At 45.6% G+C, this 25,257-nt stretch overlaps 1 protein-coding gene across 1 annotated transcript in view; it reads right to left on the bottom strand.

Annotated features, from left to right (window-relative positions):
• Window positions 1–25,257, bottom strand: part of CC2D2B (coiled-coil and C2 domain containing 2B) — a 1,912,120-nt gene that overhangs the window by 616,284 nt on the left and 1,270,579 nt on the right. Inside the window, exon 26 of the mRNA XM_086919535.1 lies at window positions 8,075–8,169. Coding sequence (XP_086775661.1) covers window positions 8,075–8,169 — 95 coding nt within the window. The remainder of the gene's footprint in view (window positions 1–8,074; window positions 8,170–25,257) is intronic.

Below are 25,257 nucleotides of genomic sequence, written 5' to 3'. Positions count from 1 at the left end.
TTTGCCACAACAGAGGGTTGAAGATTAATGCAGCAAAAACAGAAATTGATGGCATTTAATCTGCACAAAGCATACAAAGGGAGGCTAGTTTTAGAGGTGAATGTCAATTGAGAAGGTTGACTTGTTTGATTATCTGGGCATAAAACTTTCTTCCAACATGACTTGGAAGTCACACGTCAGTAAGGCGATAATTAAGCACATGCAAGGTTTTCTCAATAGCATTGTGCATCCTTTAGTAAACCATGCTCTTTAGATCTATGAAGCTAAAGCTCTGGGAATTGCCCTTTATGGAGTGGAACTTTGGGGATTTACTAACATTAGCAAACTAATGAGATCTGAGACTAGATTTTTAAGATATTTAGCTTCACATCCACCTAGCACCCCTCTTTATCCTCAGACACTGGACCTAGGAATAAAAAAGACTGAGGGCCAGATGTACGATTGGGGCATTTAGCGACTCGCAAATTGCGTTCAATTGCAAGTCGCTAAATGCCGTGTATAACAGAGACACTGTTTGCCATTCCCAATGGCGTCGCAAATTGCATGCTTCATCAACATTCATGAGGTACTCGCAATTTGTGACCCCATTAGGAATGGCTGGCCCTCCCAGGTATGGTGGCCTGCTGAGCTCAGCAGACCTCCATGTCTGGGACTGCTTTTCAACAAAGCAGGTGTTTTTGTTTAAATGCAGCCCGTTTTCCTTAAAGGAAAAAGGGATGCATTTAAAAAAAATTTAGGAAACGTTTTCGTTTCCTTTTTTAAGGGCAGGTAGTGGTCCCTGGGACCACTGCCAGCTCCTAAAAAATATGTTCCCCTGTATTTGAAAAGGAGAAGGGGTCCTCTGCCGACCCATTCCCATTTGCGAGTGCATTACCACCCTCTTGAGGAGGGCGGTAAATTGCAAGTGTTTTGAGACCGGAATTGCAGTCACAAAACATTCTTACATAGGGTAGAGAGTCGCAATTAGGAAGGTACGCCCTTGGAACACCCCTTCCTAATTGCGAGTAGCAAATCCTATTTAACGAGACACAAATAAATTGCGACTCACTAAATAGGGTTTGTACATGGCCCTAATAGTATATGCATGCGCAAATGGGCCATTAACCCGTTTGCACATGCAAAAATGGGTCGTACACCTGCCTCTGAATGTAAAGCCAGGCTGCACCCTTTGTTGTTCTGGAGGAGAATTTTGTCCACCCCTGACCTTGCTCACTGTGCTGCTGCTTCGTAGCATATTTATAAAGACAAACAGATTTATTAAAATTATCTGACTCTCTAATATCAAAAAGCTCTTGATTGCCTTTGGCCATACTGAACCTTTGGGAGCCTCTGTCCGGTGACCATATCCCCACTAAAAAGTCTCTTAAAAAACAATATTGTTCAGGAACAATGGAAATCAAGACACAAAATGCTGCTAGTGCCTCTGCCAGGGGGAATGTCTTGACATTAAGACTTCCTGTGTAATTGAGCAGTTCTGGAACCTTATCACTGTCCCATTAGACAGGAAGTTGTACTTTCAATTTAGAGTTGATTCACTACCTTGGAAATCTATTACTTGCAAATAGGCATTATTGGAATCCCCAATCTACCCTTATTTGCAACTCTCTGAAAGAAACTTCTTCACATGCTCTTTTTGCTTGTCCCACATATGCTTGCCCACGCCCCAAGTGGTTATCAACCATTTGCAGTTAGCTCGGTACATGCTGTCATTGTACTGCTCTTCGAATACTAAGAACAGATCCCTGCACATTGTATGCTTGCACTGTTGCTAAATACTTGGGTTCAATATGGTTGATAGGAAATTAGGTAATGTGGCCTAGTTCTTTTTATGGCCAAGTTATTAGCATATTGACCCAACTACTATAACTGCAATCTGTTGTGTTAATTACCTTTGTCAGCACTACCAGATTGTCAATGAAAACTGAAGGGTGGCTACACAGACAGCGCCTGCAGCTAACTGACAAACCAAGCAAAGTAATGGCAATCAGAAAGACAATTTTCAGAGTGAGCAGCCACAAGGGGAAACTGTGCATGGGCTAAAAGCACAAACATATCAGTAAAGCGAGCACCAAATTAAATTCCCACTGTGGCGTAATGAATGGGGAAAGGGAAAACGAATGGGTCACCCCTTTAGAAATCTCGTACCAGAAAACATTAAATAATGATGGTTAATCTGGTAACCATTGAAAGGCCAAGAGGGCCAATAAATAACATTTCACAAAACCCACAGTAAAGCCTTGTCTGGCAAGAGACAGCACACATCACAACATTTCTGATACATAGCTGCCAAGGTTTCAAATTCCTATATGTGACATTTTAATATTTTTAGTGTAATTATGAGTGACATTTCAATGATTATGAGTGACACTTTTTCACGAGCGAAATCAAGCAATGTAGGTGAGGGACACATATGAATATCAGAAATTACACCCATTTGAGCAACAAAAAACTCCAGGAACATCTTAAAACTCCTGCAAAGCGCCAGAAATGTTCTCTGTCGACCTGGCCCAACAGGAAGGATGTGTGAGGCCTCAACATGAACAAGTTACACACAGAGGCATCTCAGCTGGATAAGTGCCACACTCTCAGCCGATTCACGCGCAGACAGGCTGACGAGCACCATTTTGCATTGTCCAGTCACAGGCTGAGGTTTGCGCAGTAATCTCCAATACAACATAGCCAACACCTTATTATTGTCAGAAACATGCTTTAAATTACCCGCGGCGGTTTTGAGAAATAAACCGCAAACGTAAAGGAGGAGACAGAAACACACACCTGGTCACAGCTCTAACCACGGCCGTCAGCCAGTTGCCCATTAGCTATTCTCATTCTTTTAGCATTACATTTACAACGACAGTGACATTGCAGACTATACTGTCCTGTTTTGAACATGCTGTAGATTACAGGCTGTTCATTAAGACATCACATGCCAATAACTGCAGACTACACATGTATACATTTGTTAAAGGTGGAGGGAGAGGGATGAAAAGAAAGAAGAAAATAGGAGGCGGTAGAAGAGAGGGAAGGAGGGAGACAAAGGGAGTAGGGAGAGGGGGGAGGAGGCAGATAAAAGGAGGAGAGAGTGGATAGAGGGAAAGAGATAGAAAAAGAAAGGGTATAGGTGATATTGGAGGAGCGAGAGAGATGGGCAGAAATCTGAAATGGAAGTGGAAAAGCAAATGTGTGGCATTTCACATGACTATTGCAGAAAGTAAATATAGCCAGAGGTGCGCTGGCCTGCCTGGTTAATTTATAGATACGATCTCGGTTATGGGATGGAAAACGAATGTGCTGCTCTGCTGTGAATAACTGTACTGTTGCCTGGAAGCTGGACGAGCACCCTGCACCTTCCGATAAGTAGTGTGTGTGGACCCCCAAATTTGGGTCATACAAAAAGTGTTCCATCTTTGCTGAAGGGACCCTGTCTTTATGGGCTCTACAGGTTCCGCTGTGCATCCTAAAGTAAATGATCATTGAGCATTGAGGTTGCCTGGGAGTGGTAAGCAGAAATGGTTCAAGTGCAACAAGTAATCCTTTATATGTTTGCTTTGTGCTGTACATTTAAAGAGACAGTTGGCAGTGAGTTTTCTCTCCTCCGAGCCGGTGGAAATTGCTCTAGCACTGAGCTCATTCCCAGCTTCTGACTGAAAGATCCAGGGTTACCAGACCACAGACAGAATGTCAATTTTTTCGGAAAGCAGACTGCATGCATTAAACAAAATTCCTTCGCAGCTCTGTGGGGGTCAGTCAGGGTGAAGGGGTAGTAGCTGGATGACAGGTAGCGATGTGCAGGCCCCAGTGGGCACGCCGCCCATGGCAGACGTCTCACCCTCAGACTGCACCCCGAGTCTGTTTCTCCGATTATTATATTTTTGAGCGCGAGGCGGAGGGGCCGGCTGAGAGCTTCCTTCTGTTCTAGGGCTGTGACTGTGAGAGGCCTGTGAGAGGCAGCACCTGGACCATAGTGCAGCGTGATCGGCTCTATGCCTACGGAGCAAAACTGGAGGGGATCACGGGGATGGGTCAGAAGGTACAGGTGAGCTCAGCTCAGAGGCATGGGAATGAAGGTTAGTAATTAGGGAAAGTCTCAGGGAGGAAGACAGCGAGCAGGTACAGGTCAGCTCAGTGAGCCTCCCCCTGGGCCTGGCAGTTTTAGTAATTAGGGAAAGTCTTCAGGGGAGAATCCAGCTGGGCCGGTATGAATGCACGTGTGACGGAGAAGAGTAAAATTATATTATTTATATAATATAGGGTGTCGATCGACATTAGATCATGCAGCCACGCCAGGACACTACAGATCTTCTGAGCCACTGACTGCAGGCAGCTGCTGATCGCGCGCTGCCTGAAGGAATTGTTCAATCACACATACCGTGTTTTAGCTGCATTTCACCACTTTCTCACGTACTTCTCTGCCAGTAATTCTTGCAGCGACTCTGCTCTGCGCGGTAGGCTCAGGCGGCAGGCCTCGAGCCACCATGCAATTGCTGTTTGCCGCCCGGCTTACTTAGTCCTCCGAGACAGACCATTCAGGTCCTCCAGTGACAGTCCTGATCACTGCTGCTGCAATGGTCACTCCTGTATGGCTCTCTTTGCAATTTTATATCACCGCGGGAGGAGCGGCTGAGGCTCAAATATTTACTGCAGCTTTCTAACTGAGAAGCTGAGCCACGCGGCGGCCGACGGTGCCCACAGACAGCGCTGCTGCGCCATGACGTTTAGACGCAAAGTAGTCCAGCCCCCTCCCTCAAGTTAACTCTCAATCAGCAGGGCATGACCCCCCGGCCTCAATGCACACAAGTAAATGTTTCACTTTCAGCCACTAATAATTCAGCCAGCCGCGAGCGAGCCCTAAGCATGATATAATAAGATCAGTGCGCGCTGCCAGCTGCCACTCCATTTTAATAGTTTTAGGCAGCACTAACGGCTTGAGTGACAGCTTTGGGGCTATGCCTAAATGTGTGACAATACATTTCAGTGCTGTGATGCGGAGCACCGCACTGAAATGCGTTAGTGTCACACACGATGCGTGATACTAGGCAGAACTGCTGATAAACAATTCTTGACAGGACCAACTCCCTTTTCGGCACACAAAGCAATGAATTTGGGACCTTCAACACAAATAGACAAACTTTATAGATGGGCATACAGCTGACAAACTGATGTTCGCAACTTCTGCAGTCTAGGTAAAAGAGCTCAAGTTGCCCCGGTCAATCGCCAGGCATGAATATCGAGGCTTTGGAAGTTTGATGCAGAACTTGCCCCTACGACTGTGAGACGAGGTCCGCCCTGAGCAGAAGGGGAAGTGGGCAGAAACAAGGAAAGTAGATCTGACTTCCACACCCTCCATGGCCAGTCCGATGAAATTAAGATCATCTGTGCATGTTTCTGACACAGCTTGTCAGAACCAGAAGAATCATATGGATGGGCGGAAATGTGTAATGTAGATGGAAGTGCCACCACCTATGGACTGCATCTCCTTGCAACGGAAGCTGCAGGTACAGACCAGAGAACAGTGCTTGTGCTCAGAAGTTACAAAACGATCCACTGAAAGAGTGTTCCAAAAGAGCAATATTGAATGAATAACCTTTTGGTGAAGATACGACTTATGACTTTGCAGAGTCATCAGCCCACAAATTTTGAAAGTCCTGAAGATGGTACTCAACTAGCCAGACATTATGAGTCTCAGCACAAAAGCATACCCTTATTGAGTATGCATCACATCACACATCACAGTACAGATACAGGGGATGTGAGTCCACACCACCCTGCTTGTTAACGCACCAAATTGATTTATCATGTTGTCTGTTAGGAACAGAACCAACCAACTTCAGATTGAGGGCAAAAAACCTTGGGAACCAGGCAAATCCCACAATGCCCAAAGAGGTTGGTATGACACTTCCGCTCTAAAAGAGACCAAAGACATCCAAATGACATTGGGCATCTGAATGAAATTCAAATCCAAACAAAAAAGCACCATGAACTCCCCAAAATACTGGATATGAAGCAAAGGTCTGTAAGGGGGATTCTTCCACCAAATGGTGAGCACTCTGCCTCTACTTGCCAAATAACTTTGCTTTGGAAAGTTTGCTAAATCTAGTAATGGCTCCATAGTTGCAGCCTATGGTGGAACAATAAAGGTTTGTAATAGGTAAGCATAAAACGTCATAGGTTGATGCAAATCCTTCAAATCTCACTGATGTGAGGCACATTTAGGAGTCAATCATCAAGATGTTAGTATACACGCATCTACCAATGACACACATCTGCCACCATGAACATTATCTGTGTTAAAATTCTTAAGGCTCCAGGGAGGACAAATGTGAGACCCACAAATTGAAGGTGCTCTCCAAATGTCTAATACGTCTTGTTGAAACGTATTCATTCAAAGTACCCGCAAAACTCACCTATTTAGGCTTGAATTCTTCCAGAGCAATCAGATCGCTCCTTGGACCTCTTCTTTTTTTCTTTTTATTTGTAATGATATTTAGAAGGGGCCCTATTATTATTCTTGAGCTTTTACATATCTTTGTTTTCTGGAGATTGAGTTCTGGGTCTAGACTTACATTCTAACTCCTACGTAGAGGCCAGAGATAATTTTGTTACCCTTTATTAATATCTGTACTGGGGTCTTACCCTAGGCACTATGCCTGGCCTTGTCCCGCTGCAGAAGCAATAAGGCACACACACACACATACACACACACACACACACATACTATCATGGTGTGAGCTAAAGACCACGTGTGGTCTTTGCCCGTTTATTTTATAGCGTGACCAGAGGATGTACTGGGTGCAATTCCGGGGCATATCAGCACTGCGGGGGTGGTGCTTATTAAATGTTACATTATCCTTGTCATCCAAAAGGCAACAAAGGTTTGCATGCACCTACTTGGTTGCCTTTTCCCAGACAGGGAAAGCTCTTGGAGTGCAGGTCAGTGACTGAAATCGGCCATCTATTTTGCCAAAGAACTTACAGTTGACGACTTTGGAGACAACATAGTTCCCCAACAAATTAAAAATGGACAATAAAAAATGAGAAAAAAATCGGTGGTTTCGGATTCCTTGTCTGTGAGGCACAGAAAAATAGGAACTGATGTCACTGTCTCCTTTGATGCCTTTTGTAGACCGCAGGCAGACAGATTCAGTCTGATACTTGGTTATGTTTTTAAATAAGGAACCTGTTGTAAGGAGTATCTTTTAGAAATCGTTTCCTTATTAATAGATGAAATATTTTTCAATGAAACAGCTTGGTGAAAGATTTTTCTGTCCAAAATATTTTGACTTAAAATATCAATACGATGTAATAGGGGCCTTCATTTTAGCTTTAATATGGACTTATTATAGAAAGATCTGGTATCCACTTCTGTTTTCTGTGAGGATTAGAAGAATCATGCGAAGAAGAGTCATAAACTGATATGTCATTAAAAGTTACAGGATGCTCAGTTTTAGTCCTTCTCTTTGGTGTTGAAAGACATTACGGCTGCAATTCGTCTTGCTAATGAAGAAAGCTGGAATCTACCAAGCAGTCCCAGAGGACTGAACACTCATGCAATTACTTTTAATAGGCTCCCTCTTAGTGTGGCCCCACGCGACAGGGATTTATGATGTGCGTAGTAGGGTTACCAGGTGGTCCACAGTGGGTCATGGGCCCCGCCGATGGAAAGAGAACATTAAAACACACACTTGATACCCATATGAGTATTAAAAGCCTCCCGCGTCTCGAACTGACTGTTACCAGACAAATCGGGATTACCAAGGACATTATGAGTCCCTAAATCAGGAAAACTCGGTCTTGGCGTTGTCTTCAGCCAGTCGTTTCACTCTCATAAACCAGGAAAAAAACCTTCCTGAATTAGAGCAATCCTTCCTGTATAAGACAATTTTAAGAATTTCTTATGACATAGAAAAACAAAAGTAACAGAATAGCTTTGTGCTTTTCTCTTGTATATCTACCAGGACTACACATGACATATTGTGACAAAACAAGAGGAGCAGGTAATGTTAGCAAAAGACTTGACATTTTCAGCCTCCCTCATTTTCAACATCATATTTTAATTTCATTATTTGAGATTTACCTTGCTGATGTGCATTTGTCATATTCATTCACCATGTCCTCTAAATTAATTCTGTGTTTACTTTTTAAAATTTGATTCATTAGCACTTTCCTCATCTGTAAATAGAAATGCATATAGAAGTAAACAGTTACAAACGTCTACACATAATTACAATACAGAAGACATATAAAGTAAATATGCAATATTAGCAGAATAAGATATACTGAAGATAGAAAGGTTATTGATTGCACTCTCTAGTTCAGTGTTGAACATCAACAAAGATGACTGAATCTTTCCTTAAAAGGTCTTACTAGTAATATGACATGTGCGAATCAAGGAATGCAGAGTAGACCTAAGGAACGTTATGGGCCTAATTCACGAAAAATAATGTAAAAATGCAGGTCAAGATTTACACCATTGTCAGAGGGTACTTTTCCATTTTCCCCAATACTCAAACCTTCCAAGTGCTACATCTAGAAAGCTGCATCAGGCGCAGTTTTGCAAGCACAGTAATAGAAACGTCATGTTTCCTATTCTAAGGGATCCCTTTCCCCTATGCGGACTTCTGCATAGTAGACAACTCCATACAGAGGGAATAGATGCTTCTGTGTATCTGAACATTTTTCCCTACACCCCCACGAAATCTGGGGTGATCCTTTCTTCCTCCCCATTCTGGTGGGTGAGTCAATCTGTGACCATGGTGGGAAGAGCGTGGAGAGGAGACAGGGAAGAACCACATAGTACATGCAGGGGCGTAGCTTGGTAAGTGAGATTGGGATTTTCCAACAATGACGCAGCCATATAATAAAAAAAAAATTATACAACAAGCAGAGCGCATAAAAGCGGCTTAAGGGGCAGTGGAAACAGAGAGCAATGCAGATTGGTAGGAGTATGAAGTGAAGAAAAACACATTATTCAGTAAACTAACCAACATTTTTGAAGATTTCAAAACAGAGAGGGAGAGTGTGTGTGTGCGCGCTTGTGTTAATGTCAAATTTCCTGGAGAAATGTGAAAGACACACCAGCATACCCGACTGAAACCACCTGTCCCCAACTATCTATCAGAAAATAGATTTATTGGAGTGGGAGGGTGTAACATCCTAAACATACCCCCTCAAAGCTACGCCCCTGCATACATGTTCAGAGGATTCTCAAACTTCCAAGACAAACCAACCATATCTGCCATAAAATATGCATTTAATGACCCCCTCATTCCGTGAAATATGGATAGATTTTGAAAAACAAAGCTTCATCTAGCGCGACAACAAATACGCTTTCTATTTTTTCCATCACTTAATAAACATGTATCAATTGATGTACTTTAATATCTTACTTCATGAAGACGATGTCACATCACTAATTGGTAGCTGTGAAGAACAGAATTGTCTCCCACAATATGCATTAAAATACACGACCTTGCTCAGTGAGTTGGCACAGTCCGTCCAACGGACCCCAAAGACTCCTTGAGTCTCACAAATACCCTATCATTTATTCCTAGCCTGCCACCCATTCATTAAATGATCATTTTGGCATTTTTATAAACTTTATCTTAGAAGTGAAATGTTCACTTCAATTCCCTTGACATATTGTTCTTCTTTTCAATGCTTATATTTCTCTCCATTCAATATTGTGCCCATGGTCCTTCTGTGGATAACTAAATGCCTTACCTTCATTGTCACCCCTAGGTTGTACGTCTACTCTTTAGGTATAATTGGAGATTGTATTTGCGATGTTGTGGATTGTACTGACAAATACAGAAATAAAGTGTGTGTGTGTGTGTGTGTGCATGTGTGTGTGCAGGTCTGCGTGTGTACATGTGTGTGCATGTGAGTGCATTGAGTGTGGCTGTGTGTGTGTGTGAAACAAAGGTTCAGTGTGGAACAGTTACAAATGGATCAATCACAGATTAAGATACTTTAAGGAACAATGATCACTAACTATTCAACAGTAATAATAGAACCCACTGATAAGTATTAATATGATATTGTATTTGCTGCTCCATAAAAGTCCTTAGGTCTCAGGTGGCAAAAAACTGCAATAATGTGTACAAAAGAACTGACAACAATGGAACATTCAATTGACTTCTTCAATTAGTGAAACTACTTGTATCCTAGTGGTTCAGGCAGAGTGACACTTCTAAAACTATGTATTTCCAATTGTTGGAACTTTCAACAACATTTCAACCCGTAGTATTTTAAGGTGCATCATCAGGACATAAATATTTAAATTAGAGCAAGAGCAGAGTATTGAGCTTGAAGCAATTGGAAGAAGATTGAAGAACCAGGAATGGTTGGCTTTATTGGAAAAGATCGTTATCGGCCAAATAATAAACAGGTCTTCATGGGATCACCTGTGGGGCTGTAAGAAGTCAGCACAAAGCAGGAACATCTGTACTAGTAGGTGTACCTTTGTCTTATATATGTTATGTTAGATAGATTTGTAGAGCGTGCTATTACATGAGAGGGAATCCTGGCGCTGAGCAGGTTTGAGCCTAGCCAAGCTTAGGGCCTAGTGGGACGACTCTAAAAAGCCAGGTGTTTAACTTCTTGTGGAATTCAAGGAGGCAGAGGCTCTTATGTGTAGTGGCAGGTCGTTCCATGTTTTAGGAGCGCTGTGCGAGTCTGCCGGATCTGTTTTTTCATATATAGGGGATGTGTGCATGCACAAGTCTGGATGATCATAGGTGTCTGCAAGGTTTGTGAAAGCAATATGATTGTTGAGGTATGCTGGGCTAGTGTTATGTAGTGCCTTGTAATTGTGGGTGAGGATTTTGAATTGTGCTCGTTTGCATATGGGGACCCAGTTGAGCTCCTTCAGATGTGGTGTGATGTGAGTCCAGCAAGAGAGGTTGAGAGTGATTCTGGATATCGAGTTCTGACTGGTCTGCAAACTTCTGGTGAGTTGACTGCTTATCCCATCATAGAGGATGGTCCCTTAGGCCAGCTTGCTTGTGACCAGAGCGTGTGTGATGGGTCTGGAAGCATGAGGCAGTGATGGTGTTAATTTGGGTGGTCATGTTGAGTTTGCTGTCGATCCTGAGGTTCTTTGGCTGGGTGGTGGGAGTGGGTGTCACCCTAAGCTCTGTTGGCCACCAGATGGCATGTTTGTTTAGTATTATAATATAACCATATATGTTATATGTGTTATGAGTTCTGATAGTGTGTTCTCAGTTTTTATAGTCATCTTTTTATATTAGTAAAGAGAGACTGCATGTGCAAAATGTGAACTCATTCTTTTTTTTTTTTTTTTTTTTTTTTTTTTTTTTAAAACCTTTATTTATTACTAGCACAGTACACAGCGTCTGCCTACAACCCCTAGGGGCCGGCCGCTATGACATATAGGAGAAGAATATAAAATAACTAATAGGACAGAACGCCGTTGAAGCCATCCCTGAACACAGTATTTTTGTATAAAGCGTAAAACCATAACATAAGGATAGAACAAGGTTTAATTTTATGATTTTGTGGAATACAAGTTATCAGTCTACAAAAAGGGTAGTAGCTAATAGCAGACCAGGATAGCCATTTTCATTCCAGGAGTCCCCGGAAGGAGGCGCAATAGAGGAAGGCATGTATCAGAAAGCTATTTCACCGTCCTCAGAGAGCAAGGGCCAACCGCTATGTCACATAATGTTACGATGCAATAAACCCCTTGATAAGACTGAACCCCGACCCCAAAGGAAACAAAGAGGTGTAACAGAAAAAGAACAGAAGAAAGAAGAAAAGAAAAGAGGGCCATAGAGACAAAGAGAAAACACAAAACACATCCCATCCCCCCACCCTGCATACCAGCGGAAGGCCACGGCCCACCCCCCCCCAATAGGCATGCCTGTCGCCCCAAGAGAACCCCCAAGTGGGAAAGAGAATAAGGAGAGCGGGAAAAACCATCCCACTCTCAAACTCTCAGAAGAGGGGGGAGGAGCCAAATGCAGCAGTCTCCCGGACTCCACCGACCCCGTAAACAGCCCCAACCACAATTGTCATCAACACAGCAGTAGCGGCAATCAAAACTGCAGGTGGGGAGAGACATTTCAAAATATACGAATAAATCAGAAAAAGGGCAGTCCCATCCTAGTCCCAGCCCATTAACGCGTCCATATCACCAAAGTAATCACCCAGCCCTGGCCCGATCTCGGGCGACCCCATGAATCCACCCACCGCAAGAAGTCACAACCATAGGAGAAGGGGGAAAGCAATAGAGCAAAGAAACCGCCTAACACTGGCCCAATCTCGGAGATTCCCAGGACTCACCCCTCGTCGAATGCCAACCCCCTACACAACAAAGAGAGAAGATGGAAGCGTAGAAAAAGGGGGAGACTCGTAGTCACAAAATGGACGGTGCCAATTTCCCTTCATGTGTGCCAGCGAAATACAGTGCATTGCGAACATCATATAAAACAAGGAGAGTCACACTAGAACAAAAATGAAGGAGTGCCAAATCAAACCCGCGCTAGCCAGGAATGCGCAGTCCTCACGGAGAAATCAGCTAACCCTGTCCAGTCCGCACTCGACCCTTCGGCCAAAGTCCACACAGAGCGATCCCCACTGGCAAAACAAAGAGACAAGATGGCCGCTCCCAGCAGATAGATGGTGTCTCAATACAAAATGGACGGGTCCGTCCTCGATCAGTGCCATTGACCCCACGAAGCAACGCCAGCTGGTTCTCCCAAAGTGAGAAAAGAAGGAAAGTCACAAGCTGAGTCAAAAAAACATGGGCAAGGAGATTAGGCGGTTGAGGGGCACTTGGCGGCAGTCCCCGAGGCGGCAAAGTCTCGGCAAAGACCATGGGCTCCGGCGAAGGCGGTAACAGTGTAGCGCTGGCAAAGTTAATGGGCGCTCGCGGCAACATTGTAGCCCGGTCTGGAGTCAGGATAGACATAGCAGCATAACGAGGGAGACAGACCGGTGGTGCGTAATCCGCCGAGGGCGTAGCAGCCTCAAGTGTATCGCACAGCAAAAGAAAGCCCACACGCGCTTCTGCTCGCAGGTCACGAATAGCGTCAAGGATAGAGCCACAGGTCAGAGCGGCCGGGGGTTCCATCTTCGCACCGGTCACCAACGCGGCACTCATGGCAGGATAGCACCCGGGGCGCTGCAGCAGAGTACAGTCAAAATTCGAGGCAGGATTGGCATTAAGCGCGGTCAGACCCACCATTGCGTCGGCTCCAGCAGGGGAAACACAGGGGCGCAGAGGCACAAGTATCACCAAAACAGCGAGGACACAGGTCGCTATGCCAGGGCAGGGCTTGCAAGCGGTGGACAGCGCGCAACAAAAGCCCCGTGATGATATCCGCGGATCGGGAGCAGGCTTGTGGGGGACTCGCAGTGTTCAAGTGTCCGCCATCATGGAGGTGGCGCAGCTTGTCTTACTTGAGGGTCCCGGTGCGGAGTCACCCGTGAAGAACTCCCGGTCGGCAGGCTCTCAGTGAGCAAGTGAAGGGCAGGCGTGGGCAGCAGCAGATGGTAGTGCCCGTCAAGGCGCCAGGGTCAGTCCGCAGGCACAGCTCCTCGTTGTTCCGGCAGCCGCCATATCCGCTTCCCGACTCGGGACACAGGAGCAGGGGCAAAGACGGACGCCGCAGATTACTCGGCAATCCGGCGGATTTTCAGGCAGGCAGGGACCTCGGGAGAGCACCATCCCGCTCAGCTCACTTTTCCCGTCCTCTCGCTAGCGTTTCATGACAGGAGACAGGACAGGATTCCGTCGAGAAGGACAAAGGATCGGGGAGCCGAGAGACTACACGTCCGTGCACATCGCCATCTTGGCTCCTCCTCCCGTGAACTCATTCTTATCAGGTTTCTCTCACTTTACATTAGTAATGGGGAGGACATATTCTCATGACAACTTTAAAAATCAATATAAAATGCGTTTTACAGTTTTTTTTCGATGAGAGAGGAAAGTGTTTAACTTCTAGGGACCATGTTTTTCTTTTTAGGTTTCAGACGGAAAACACACTAGCTTCTCACAAAGTTAACTGGCCTTACGTGCTGACTTCAGCTGTCAGGTATGTGACAAATGCTAAGCACCCTTCACAATGGCAGATCCGTGTGTGTTGTCTGGTTTCATAATATATGAGCTACGTTCAGTTATATTCATCATATTTCTCTTAATATCTACTGCAACAATTGTACTTATGATTCCATTAGAATGGCTTCAAATATAGCCGAATAAAATAATGCTTCAGATTTCTTGTGTGCTTTGTTGGAGGGGGGGGGGCAATTTAAGCCCCAGTCTCTAACAGATATTCCTATTATGCTCATAACATGAACTTCCTCTAGCTAAGTTCAGTAGAGATATATGTTACACTACTTTCCCAGTTTCCCTACTTTGAATGGCAATGAGAGAGCGCAAAACTGAGTTAGAAATTGTAGGGGTGCGCCATATCCATGAGTAGTCAGCACCCACATATATAGAGGACTTTAATCATGTTAAAATGTAATGAAGGGGTACGAATTAATGTGCCAGAATTTGCATAGAGTAACACAAAGTGTTTCGAAAGCATTAATGCCATGTTAATCTAGAAGTGTTGCTTGCAATGGAGAACTAATTAGATTAAGGAATGGTCAATAGATCATTATTGTATTGGCTGCCTTATTAATATTCATGTATTCTTATAATGCGATAGAAGTGATTAAGTTAGAAAATATATTTAAAAAATGTATTCTGCTTTAATGATGAAGGCCTAAGGAACGAAAATGTATTGTTCAGGTTAGGATGTGATACATATAAACGTGCAGGGGCCTAGTCGTGGAAATCGTGTAGGCCAGTTTGAAAATGCTTCGTTTGACATTTAACCATAGAATTGTTTTTAAGAAAGCTGCTTTTAGAAAGTCAATTGCAACATCAGGAAACTGTGAGCCGATTCATATGTGTTCCTTTGCAGGTGCAAGGCTAAGTAGAGATTGTAGAAGAAGGGCCCATTGTGTATGAGCGTTAGGATGGTAGACTCAGACATGGAGGAGTGACTGCGGAATTTAGGGAAGCAACTTCAAGAGAAGAAGAGTCTGGGACCCAAGGACGTTTTCAACGGACAAGGATGAAGATGTCGTAGTGGAAATTTCTGAAAGTTAACACCTTTGAGAGGGGCGTACCTTAGGGCGTGTCGTCCATATTGTGGGGTTTTGTATTAGGGACAGCACCCCGAAGGAGAGAGAGAGCAGATGCGCATGAGGGCGAAGGAAGCTGTTGGTCAGGCAGAGAGCTTTGCTATGAGAGAGGGGTTCTTAGGCTAAGTCCGAACAAAGTGAGTGTACTTCTTTGGAAGTCACCACGGCTGACACCTTTGATAGGAGGGAACCTTGTTAAGTAGGGATGTCACTTAGTATAGTGTAGGGACAGATTAACCTGGATTTATTCCTTCCTTTTCCGATGCCTACTAAAACCCAGGTTATAGCAATTCTTGTTAGCCTGATGATTTTGGAATTGATCCTTGTATTGTTTCTAAGTCGACTGAGACTTTTCTGTAGAATTATGTTTGTATTAGTGCCTGTTTACATTCTGAACCTTTTGCTGAGGTGTTTATACACCCAACTGTTTTTGGCTTTATAATAAATCGTTAAACTCGATCTTTAGTCAGTGGTTCTTTGGGGAAAGCAACGGGGATTGTTGAAGTTGATGGTAAATTGTTTGGATGGATTACCTTCTACACTCTATGACAGGTAAAAAGGTCTAGTCGACCTGTGACGGGATTCTGGAAAATGCTATTCTGATTCTAGAGAAATAATCCCGCCTTTCCAGTTGGTAGCAGAGTAGGATGGTTTATCTTCTGGACTGAGGGTAATCTAGGGTAGGTTAAGGTTTCCCCAAGGCCCATAGAGATCTGGAAATGAGCGTCCAGAGGACCGCGGACGGAGAATGGCGTTCCATGGAAAATGACGGAGAGTGACGGTGCGGCAGAAAGCAGCAGGTCGTAAGAGAGTGAGTATGAAAAGGGTCATGCGTGTTAGATTGCGGTGTGCATTGTGTTATTGAGTTGTATTGTCAGGCGGAGTTGAGTGCCTGTAGTGTGAAAGGAGATCAGGTTGTGAGCGCGCGCAACCGGTGAAAATCTTAGACTCAAGGAGAGTTTAAGTGGTTCGGTGTATCGAACACCTACAGTAATTGTCGACCATTGTAAGGGGGTCATGAGGTACCATTGATCGCCCGCAGGACCGAGATAGGGGGAACAAATGTGTGAATGTATGGGTAACGGACGCTGGTCGGAAGTTGCCGTGAGTTTGTAACCTATCAGTTGAGGCGATTGTCCGGTCGTTTTGTGGACAGACATTTGCCAGTTCGGTGACAATTACAGTCAGACTGTGGACGTACAGTCAAGGAAGTGGTTGCTTGGTCGGAAGTGATCATTTCAAGTGTATGATTGGGACGCATGCATGACCGGGAGACGAGCTGAGAGAGGAGGGGAACTGCTGCAGAGCGGAGGCGAGTGACGTCAGAAGAAGCCGTGCTGGGATAGGACGGTTAGCGTGGAGCCGCCCTGAGATTGGGCGGTTAGTGGGAAGCGAGTGACGTCAGAAGGAGCCGCGCTGGGATAGGGCAGTTAGAGTAAAAGCCGCGCTGGGATTGGTGGATTGTCATTGGGAAGTAAACGAGCACTGTAAACAAGGAAACGTTGTGGGTTTCATCATGAAATGTTTAAAAGGATTGCGAAGCTGTTTTAAGGGAGAAAAGAAGTTAGAACCTCGGGGTGGGGAAAAGGCTCCACCCGAGGATACGCCAGCTCATTACATGGCTACGAATGTTGGGTTGCATACCATATTGTGGCTTGAGAACTGGTGTAAGAGGACTGACGGAAGTGAGGAATTGACTTTTCCTAGGTACGGGACATTCAGATTGGAGGTGTTGTACCAGTTAAAAGCGACTATGGCTTCTTTGCGACCTTTGCCTAGACCAACACAGTTTGAAGCATTAAATGCATGGATCAGGGCAGCATATGAAAAGAATAGAGATAGAAGACAGGAAAGAGTGAAGAGATCAGTTAGGGCGGTACAGGACGCGAGGTGGGATGCACTGGCCAAGAGGTGGAGAGTGCAGACCATTGAGGGAGACAGACTATACCCATTGTTGGTCAATGCAGGGGATGCACAGAGAAAGAGTACAGAGGATGATGACAGTGAAACAGACGACAGCCTGATAGAGAGACTGTTGTCGGAGAGACCACCTCCATATAATCCTGAGATAGAGGGGAGGCCAACATCACCAATGGGCAGGGAAGCACCTGTAGAGGACGATGGCATCCCAATGGAAAGCGGCTTGGGCCCAGTAGGGGACAGGTCCGGCTCGACGGAAGGAGAGAGGGTACCCCAGCTTTCCCCAGAGACAAGAGTAGTGGGAAGTTTTACGGTGCAGAAGGTACACAGTGAGGAGGGGGTCAGTTCTTAGAGACTACCAGACGCCCTTACGGTGCCTGTCACTATAGGTCCCATAGTATCGGTGTACAATCCAGAACAGACACAAAGCGAGAGTCTGCCACAAATAGACAGGGAGAGAGGTATCAGCGAAGGAAGGAGCAATGTGGCGGACGGGTGGAGCCAATGGCCGAGACCTATAGAAAGAAGCACCCCTTTGGCAGCATCGGCAGACTCATCCGGAGAACAGGGGGGTTTGAGAGGTCCGATGGATCTGAGAGGACCAAGGCCAATCAGGGAATTAAGGCCAGATTTGCGAACTTGGGAGACGGTGGTGGATACCCCGAGCGACAGATCGAGGGACGATTGTGGTCATGGAAGTCAGGAGAATAGGGGGGTGTCACATTGCACGTCTAGCGGAAGCAGACAGGAATGGGACCGAGGGAGCGAGGAAAATAGGGGAGCGGCACCTCCGGCCTCTACCGATAGGAGACAGGAATGGGACCACGAACGCTGGGAAAGAGGAAGGGTTCCCCATAACACACCGGAGGAAGACAGACGAGTGAGTCAGGATTGTAAAGGGAGGGATTCGAGTGAAACCTCTAGTCAAGGCACATTGAGGGCAGCAATAAAGGCAAGGAGAATAGATGTGCTGAGACTTAAATCAGAGGTGGAGGAGATAGTAGAAGGTACATTACCCCTAGAGAGAATAGAACTTTATGAACCAGATGAACTGTTGTTTGTAGCGAAAGATGTTACTCGCAGGACTAGGGCAGCCCACGAGAAACTAACTGAATTAGCGAACAAATATTCAGTGGATCTGACCAGGACAAAGGCATTACAGGGTGGCCATAGGCTGCAGTATTCAGACCAAGATCTAGAAGAGAAGAGAGTGATCGGATTAAAAAACCCACATCAAAGAATTGATTGTGGGACTCCGAACATGGGTCCAACTGGACAAATGGGAGGAAAGGTGGTCAAGGAAGAAGAGTGTTAGGCAGAGCACTATTGAGACATCTCCAGGAGGGGGGTTGACAAATGTAGAGGACTACCCCTTGAGGGAGGTGGCTCACGGAGGATATGTGCATGTACCCTGGAGCAGGGGAGATTTGGCTGCCTTTACGAACACATTTCCAAAGTTGCGGGAGAGTCCAGTAGAATGGTACAAGCAGGTGGAGAGGTTCGTAAAAATCTCAAAGGTACTGTGGCTTGACCTGAACACGTTGTTTGACATTGTAGTTCCAGGAGACCTGTGGATAGCATGTAAAGTCAGTATTGAATGGCCCACAGAGGAGCCAGACCGAGATGCAGCCACGAATGGACCCTCACCTAGGGTGATGGTAAAGTACGAGCAGGCGATCACGTGGTTGAAAACTAAGGTACCATCACAGGACATTGACTGGGTGAAAATAGATTGAACTAGACAGGAACCGAAGGAGACAGTCCATGAGTACTATGAGCGGTTATTGCAGATATTCAAGCAGTACAGTGGACTGGATGTGATGGACCCAAAGGACATGGGACAGCTTGTGTCCAAGTTTGTTCTGGGACTCAGACCCGATATCTGTCTCATGATACAACAACATTTAATTTGTTGGCAGAACAAACCTCTGGACGAGATCCTGAGGTACGCAAGGTACTGCAGTAATGAGATAGACTCTAAGACTAGGAAGCTCAAGGATAAGCTGATGCTAGTCCAGATGCAACCGGGAGGACAGGGTCAGTCTGGAAATGGAACATTAGGGAGGAAATCGGGCGGTCAGAAAAGAGACAGTGAGGATGGTCCAAGGCCAAGGGTAGACCTGGCGACTTTGAAAAAGACGACTAAGTGTCATCAATGTCATGAGATCGGACATTGGAGACGCAAGTGTCCCCATAATCCGGAAAACCAGGTACAGGAGGAAGAGGAGGAGGAGGTCCAGGCCCCTCCAGTACCGAGGGCAACAGCAACTAAGTTCAAGGCCGCAAAAGGGGGAACTTCCGCTCCTAGAGCTCCGGTTCCCCAGCCACCAAAGATTGCGGCAGGGAACAAGGTTTACCAGCAGATGCCTTTCATAGTAGAAGGGGATGAATGCTATCACTTTGACCCAGTGACAGGACGATGCCTGGGAGAGGAGGAAGACTGTACTCTCGGAGCAGTACTGGAAGTAGATCAGAGGGGACCATTTGTAGTAGCTGATGTGGATGGACATCCCACCACCTTTTTGGTGGATACTGGTGCTACTCGTTCTACTATACGGTCTGCAGTAGTCCCTAACCTACCACTTTCCGGTCAGACTATCCAAGTTGTAGGAGTTGCAAACAGGAGAATGACAAACCCACTGACTGAGCCAGTCCCAGTAAGAATAGGGAATTTCAGAGACAGACACCAATTCGTGGTGTGCGATTCTAGCCCTGTGTGTCTGTTAGGAAGGGATCTATTGTGTAAACTTAACTGTACCATCTACTGTACACCTAAGGGGGTAGAGTTACAGACGAATGATGATGATGCTGCCTTTAAGGTTGCGAACACACATGTGTGCATAGAACTGTATCCTGCATTAACAGTGGAGGAACTCCCCTGGGATCTGAGAGAGACAGTCAGGCAGGAGGTGTGGGACTTTGCAGGAGAGGAGATCGGCTTGATCAAAGGAGTAGAGCCAGTTAAGATTCAAGTGAGACCGAATTCAGAGTTTCCAAGAACACCCCAATACAAGTTGACACCAGAAACAATTGCGGGAATAAGACCTGTGATTGAATCCATGATTAGACAGGGAATTCTAAAGGAAGTAATGGGCAGTCCATGCAACTCTCCGATCATGGGTTTGCAGAAACCTAGCAGAAAGTTCAGGATTGTGCAGGATTTACGAAAAGTGAACAACATAGTTGTTCCATGCTGTCCAGTGGTACCGAATCCATCAGTGATATTGTTTCAGATACCGGCACAGGCTGAGTGGTTCACAGTGATAGATTTGTGTCAAGCTTTCTTCTTGATACCATTGCATGAGGAGAGCCAATTTCTTTTTGCATTTAAGCTGGAAGATCGCGTGTTAACATGGTGTCGTATCCCTCAAGGGTATACAGAGAGCCCATCGATCTTTAATCAATTGTTGAAAGGGAATCTTGAGAGTCTAGTACTGCTCCAGAACTCGGTTCTCGTACAGTACATAGACGACCTCCTTGTTGCGTCAGAGACAGAAGATGCCTGTAGAATAGACACCATTGCTTTGTTGAACCATCTGGCAGAAAATGGTCACAAGGTATCTCCCAGAAAGCTACAGTACTGTTTGTCTGAAGTCCAGTATCTGGGACACAGAATAGAGAAGGGTAAAAGAAAGGTATCTCCGGATAGGATAGAGGCAATAATGAAAATGATGGTGCCTTCGACACAGAGAGAGGTTAGAATGTTCTTGGGGATGGTTGGCTACTGTCGCCAGTGGATTGCCAACTTTTCCCTGAAAGCGAAACCCTTGCAGAAACTGACGCACAAGGATGTGAGTGATCCGGTACCATGGGACACAGATTGCATGATGGCTTTCCTAGAATTGTGAGAGGACTTGTGTCGTGCTCCGGCCCTGGGAATGCCGGATTACAACAAATCATTTTCATTGTTCTGTTGTGAGCGGGAGGGTTGTGCTTTGGCAGTTTTAACGCAAGATCATGGAGGTGTCCGTAGACCAGTTGCTTATTTCTCGGCTACCTTAGACCCAGTAGCCGCAGCATTGCCCGGATGTCTCAAATCCGTTGCTGCAACAGGTGTCAGCATTGAAAGATGTGAAAGCATTGTGATGGGACATCCATTGGTGGTACATGTTCCACTTTCAGTAGAACTGTTGATGACCAGGACCAAAACGCAGCACTTGACCAACGATAGGCTCACACGCTATGAGCAGGTCATACTTGCTACGGAGAATGTGACCCTTAAGAGGTGCTCAGTTTTGAATCCTGCTACGTTAATGCCATTGCCAAATGCCTTAGATGATGATTGTGAAGACCACGACTGCCTTGAGGTGACTGAACTGTGCACCAAACCTAGACCAGACATTGTCGATGAGCCATTGGTAGACCCAGATGAAATTTACTTTGTTGATGGCTCATGTATAAGAGACAGTGCTGGGCAGTTAAGAGCGACTTTTGCTGTTTGCACGATTCATGGGATAGTCGAAGCTGCCTACCTGGAAGGAGTACACTCCGCTCAGGTGGCTGAGATAATTGCGTTGACGCGTGCCTGTTTGGCAGCCAACAAAATTCGAATCACCATATACACCGACAGCCAATATGGGTTTGGTGTAGTTCATGACTTCGGTCAGTTGTGGTCCCAGAGGGCTTACATGACATCATCAGGTTCCCCTATCAGGAATGGAGAATTTGTCAGGTTACTGCTGGAGGCTCTGCAGGGTCCAGCAGAAATCGCTGTGGTGAAATGTACAGCACATAGCAAAGGAGCTGACTTTGTGTCCCTGGGAAATCGTTATGCTGATGAAGTTGCACGCTACTATGCTGAGCAGGGATATTCATTCACTGAACAAATTATCGAAAGGACACAGGGAGGGACCGAGTTAAACATGATACTTGAAGTGGCAGATACTTGGGCTGAATTGAGGAAGATGCAGGAACAAGCGTCAGAGTTTCAGAAAAAGGTATGGGTGACAGCTGGTTGTGTCCGAGGAGAGTTGGATTTGTGGATCTCGGCTGATGGGAGAGCTGTGTTGCCGAATGAACTAGTGAGTCCGATGGCACGGCAGATACACGGTCCTGTACATCTGGGAAGGGATGCGATGATGAGAGTGTTCAGGCAGACTTGGTACAATCCCAAGTTTCGAACGGCTGCGGAAGCAGTGTGTCAGAGGTGTGTTACGTGTCAACAAATGAATGTTGGGAAAAGGACACCAGTCACACTGAGTCACATTGGAAGGTCTGGTGGGCCTTTCAACAGAATGCAACTGGATTTCATTGAGATGCCGAGGTGTAATCGCCTCAGATATGTCTTGGTGATTGTGTGCGTGTTTTCCAGGTGGGTTGAGGCATACCCAACTCGTAGGTGCGATACATTCACAGTGGCAAAATTATTGTTAAGGGAGTTAGTGCCACGATTCGGTATCCCGACCTCTTTGGAATCGGACAGAGGGACGCATTTTAACAGTGAAATTGTGAAAATGCTCTGCTCTGCACTGAACATTGACCAGAGTCTGCATTGTAGCTATCGACCAGAGGCTTCTGGTATAGTGGAGCAAATAAATGGAACACTCAAGGCCCGAATGGCGAAGGTGTGCTCATCTACGTCCCTGAAATGGCCAGATGCATTGTCGTTAGTATTAATGAGCCTACGTAGTACACCAGACAGGAGGACAGGTCTCTCACCCCATGAGGTGTTGATGGGGAGGGCTATGAGATTGCTGTCCGTCCCTTCAGCAGCACTGCTAAACATCACAGATGATCTGATTCTTGACTACTGTAAAGGACTTTCTGATGTCATCCATTCTGTGTCTCTTCAGGTGCAGACTGCTGAAATCCCGGCTTCTAGAGACCTTTGTCACGACCTGTGTCCCGGTGACTGGGTCCTGGTGCGGAAGCACGTGAGAAAAAGTTGCCTGGATGTGCGCTGGCGAGGTCCATTTCAGGTTATCCTGGTGACGAACACTGCTGTGAAGTGTGGCGGATTGCCGAATTGGATACATGCCTCTCACACCAGAAGAGTTCCAGCACCCCTGGAAGAAACAGCTCCTCTCGTTGATGAAAATCCAGCCGTTGAGGAAGATCCACTAGAGGGGACAAGTCAAGCTGTGGGGGTGTCTGAAGGAGCTGGTAACTCATCCGATCGAGCTGAGGGAGAACAAGACAATAGCGACACGGAATCTGCCTCTGAATGGGGAAGTTGCTGTGAAGGTGATTTTCATCCAGAGCAAGCTGAAAACAGTGATGAGCAGGGTGTACAAACGAGAAGCAGAGGAGTGAGCAGCACAGAGGCAAGTTGGCCTGAGAGTCGAAGGCGGCTGAACGTGAGGTTGGCCTCCGAAAGGGACCTTGCACCTGTATCCGAAGAATCAGACCCGGAAGAGGGAAACCAAGAGTCAGAACAAAAGGGTCCGAGAAGGTCAAGGAGAGTGAGAGTACCTTGTCGGAGATACGCCACTCCTGAGTGGACCTACCCTTTGACAAATGCCAGGTGTACTGAGGTCCGGGAGGGTGAGATCAGTGACTGTGACCAGCACGATCCCAAACGTTAAGTTGGAAGTGGTGTTGTTGGTACCTGGACTGGAAATTGAAGGTATACTGACACTCACAATTCCTAATCCCCCTTACCTAAGCAAGATACGTGATTTAATGCTGAATAGACTGATCTTTCCTACATTTGGCCCTGAGATACCTGCTAATGAATCAGTAGTCCTTCGAATGGAACTTTTGGATTATGTGCTATGTGCAGTTGGAGCAAATATTATCATTGATTATTAAAGACTTTGTAAATAGCTGTTGAATTTACCTAGAGCCGAGTGGAAGAAGAAGAAACTTAGGGACTTCCCTTAGAGGACGGAGAAGGGTTAGGGTTGTCCGGCGTGGATGCAATTGAAGAACCTAAAGGGGATTTCGGCTTCCAGAAGTGGTTCGAGAATTGTCAAAAGCAAGGAAAGGAGACTTTGTGTTGTTGCTGAAAACGGACCACACTGTTCTGAGACCATGGCGGCTGGGAACCCGACTCGTAGGGCTAAGTGCATTGTAGGCACACTTATAGGTGTAGTGATTTTCTTTATATTCTTAGTAGTTATAATTTCTTATTTAGCACCACAAGAGCAGGCAGTGGAGGTTGAGGGAACACCTACACCTACCACTCCTAGCCAGAAAGAGGTCAAAATAGGAGCTGAGAGAGCTTTGCTAGTAGAAGAGAGCCGTAGATTACATGCAGATCTGTCTAAAGGAAACTTTGGAAAGAATGTGTATGCAAAGTTGTTGTATGAGTATATTGATGCGATGGATGCGAAAGATTGCTATGTGTGTATGCAATTGCCAGCTTCAGTAGATGAGGGTATTAGATACCATCACTTGCCATTGACATATGGAATTACATGTAGTTTGCTGCTTAGCATATTTTATGGGCGGAACCATTTTGAGAATTTCTTTTCGAATTATGATGCTGTGCTTCCGGAGGTCCCTGCTTATAAACACTTGAACAAGTGGGATTATTATAAGTCAGAGGATAGACTTAGATATTTTTTCATTCCAACACAAGAGTTAGACACCTCATATGCTCACCGACACAATTTGACTTGCTCATTGTCAGAGGTAGAGAAAAAGTTCATAGAACAGGTAGAGGATAGGTATCAAAAGCAGAAACAATTGCAGGCGTCAGGGCAAGGTAAAGTTGATTGGACGGATGAGGAGAAGCTGCATAAGACAAAGGGAAGTTATGGTCCGATAGCCTTAGACGAAGTGCAGAAAGGGAAGTTGTGCCTTCACAGACCACAGACGTATTATGAAAATGTGTATGTGGGCCATACAACCGGTGAGCACAACTTCACATTGGAGTATTACACTAAGGATTTCCTGAAGAGTGTGGTACAAGTGATCCCTACTGTGTATTTTGTCTGTGGGAAAAATGCATATGTGAGGTTGCCGGATAAGTGGTATGGGACATGTTATCTGGCGATTATTTTTCCCAAGATATACCACACTGAGGATTTTGCTCTTTTGGAGGGTGGACACTTGACAAGGGTGAAGTGGGGAGAGAGTGCTGGTGCAATAGTGGGGGATGTGTTTGGAGCGGCGATACCAATGTTGGGAGTGATTTTGAATGACGTGAAGATACGGCGGTTGGCAACTGTAGTGGATGAACTGTCAATGAGTACAGCTAAGTCATTAGTGTTGATTGAGGGTGAGATGTTGTCG

This window comes from Lissotriton vulgaris, chromosome 5 (genome assembly GCF_964263255.1).
Source record: "Lissotriton vulgaris chromosome 5, aLisVul1.2, whole genome shotgun sequence".
In the NCBI taxonomy this organism is placed as follows: domain Eukaryota; kingdom Metazoa; phylum Chordata; class Amphibia; order Caudata; family Salamandridae; genus Lissotriton; species Lissotriton vulgaris.
The sequence above is the reverse complement of the archived record's forward strand: the minus strand, read 5'-3'. Positions and strand labels throughout refer to the sequence as shown.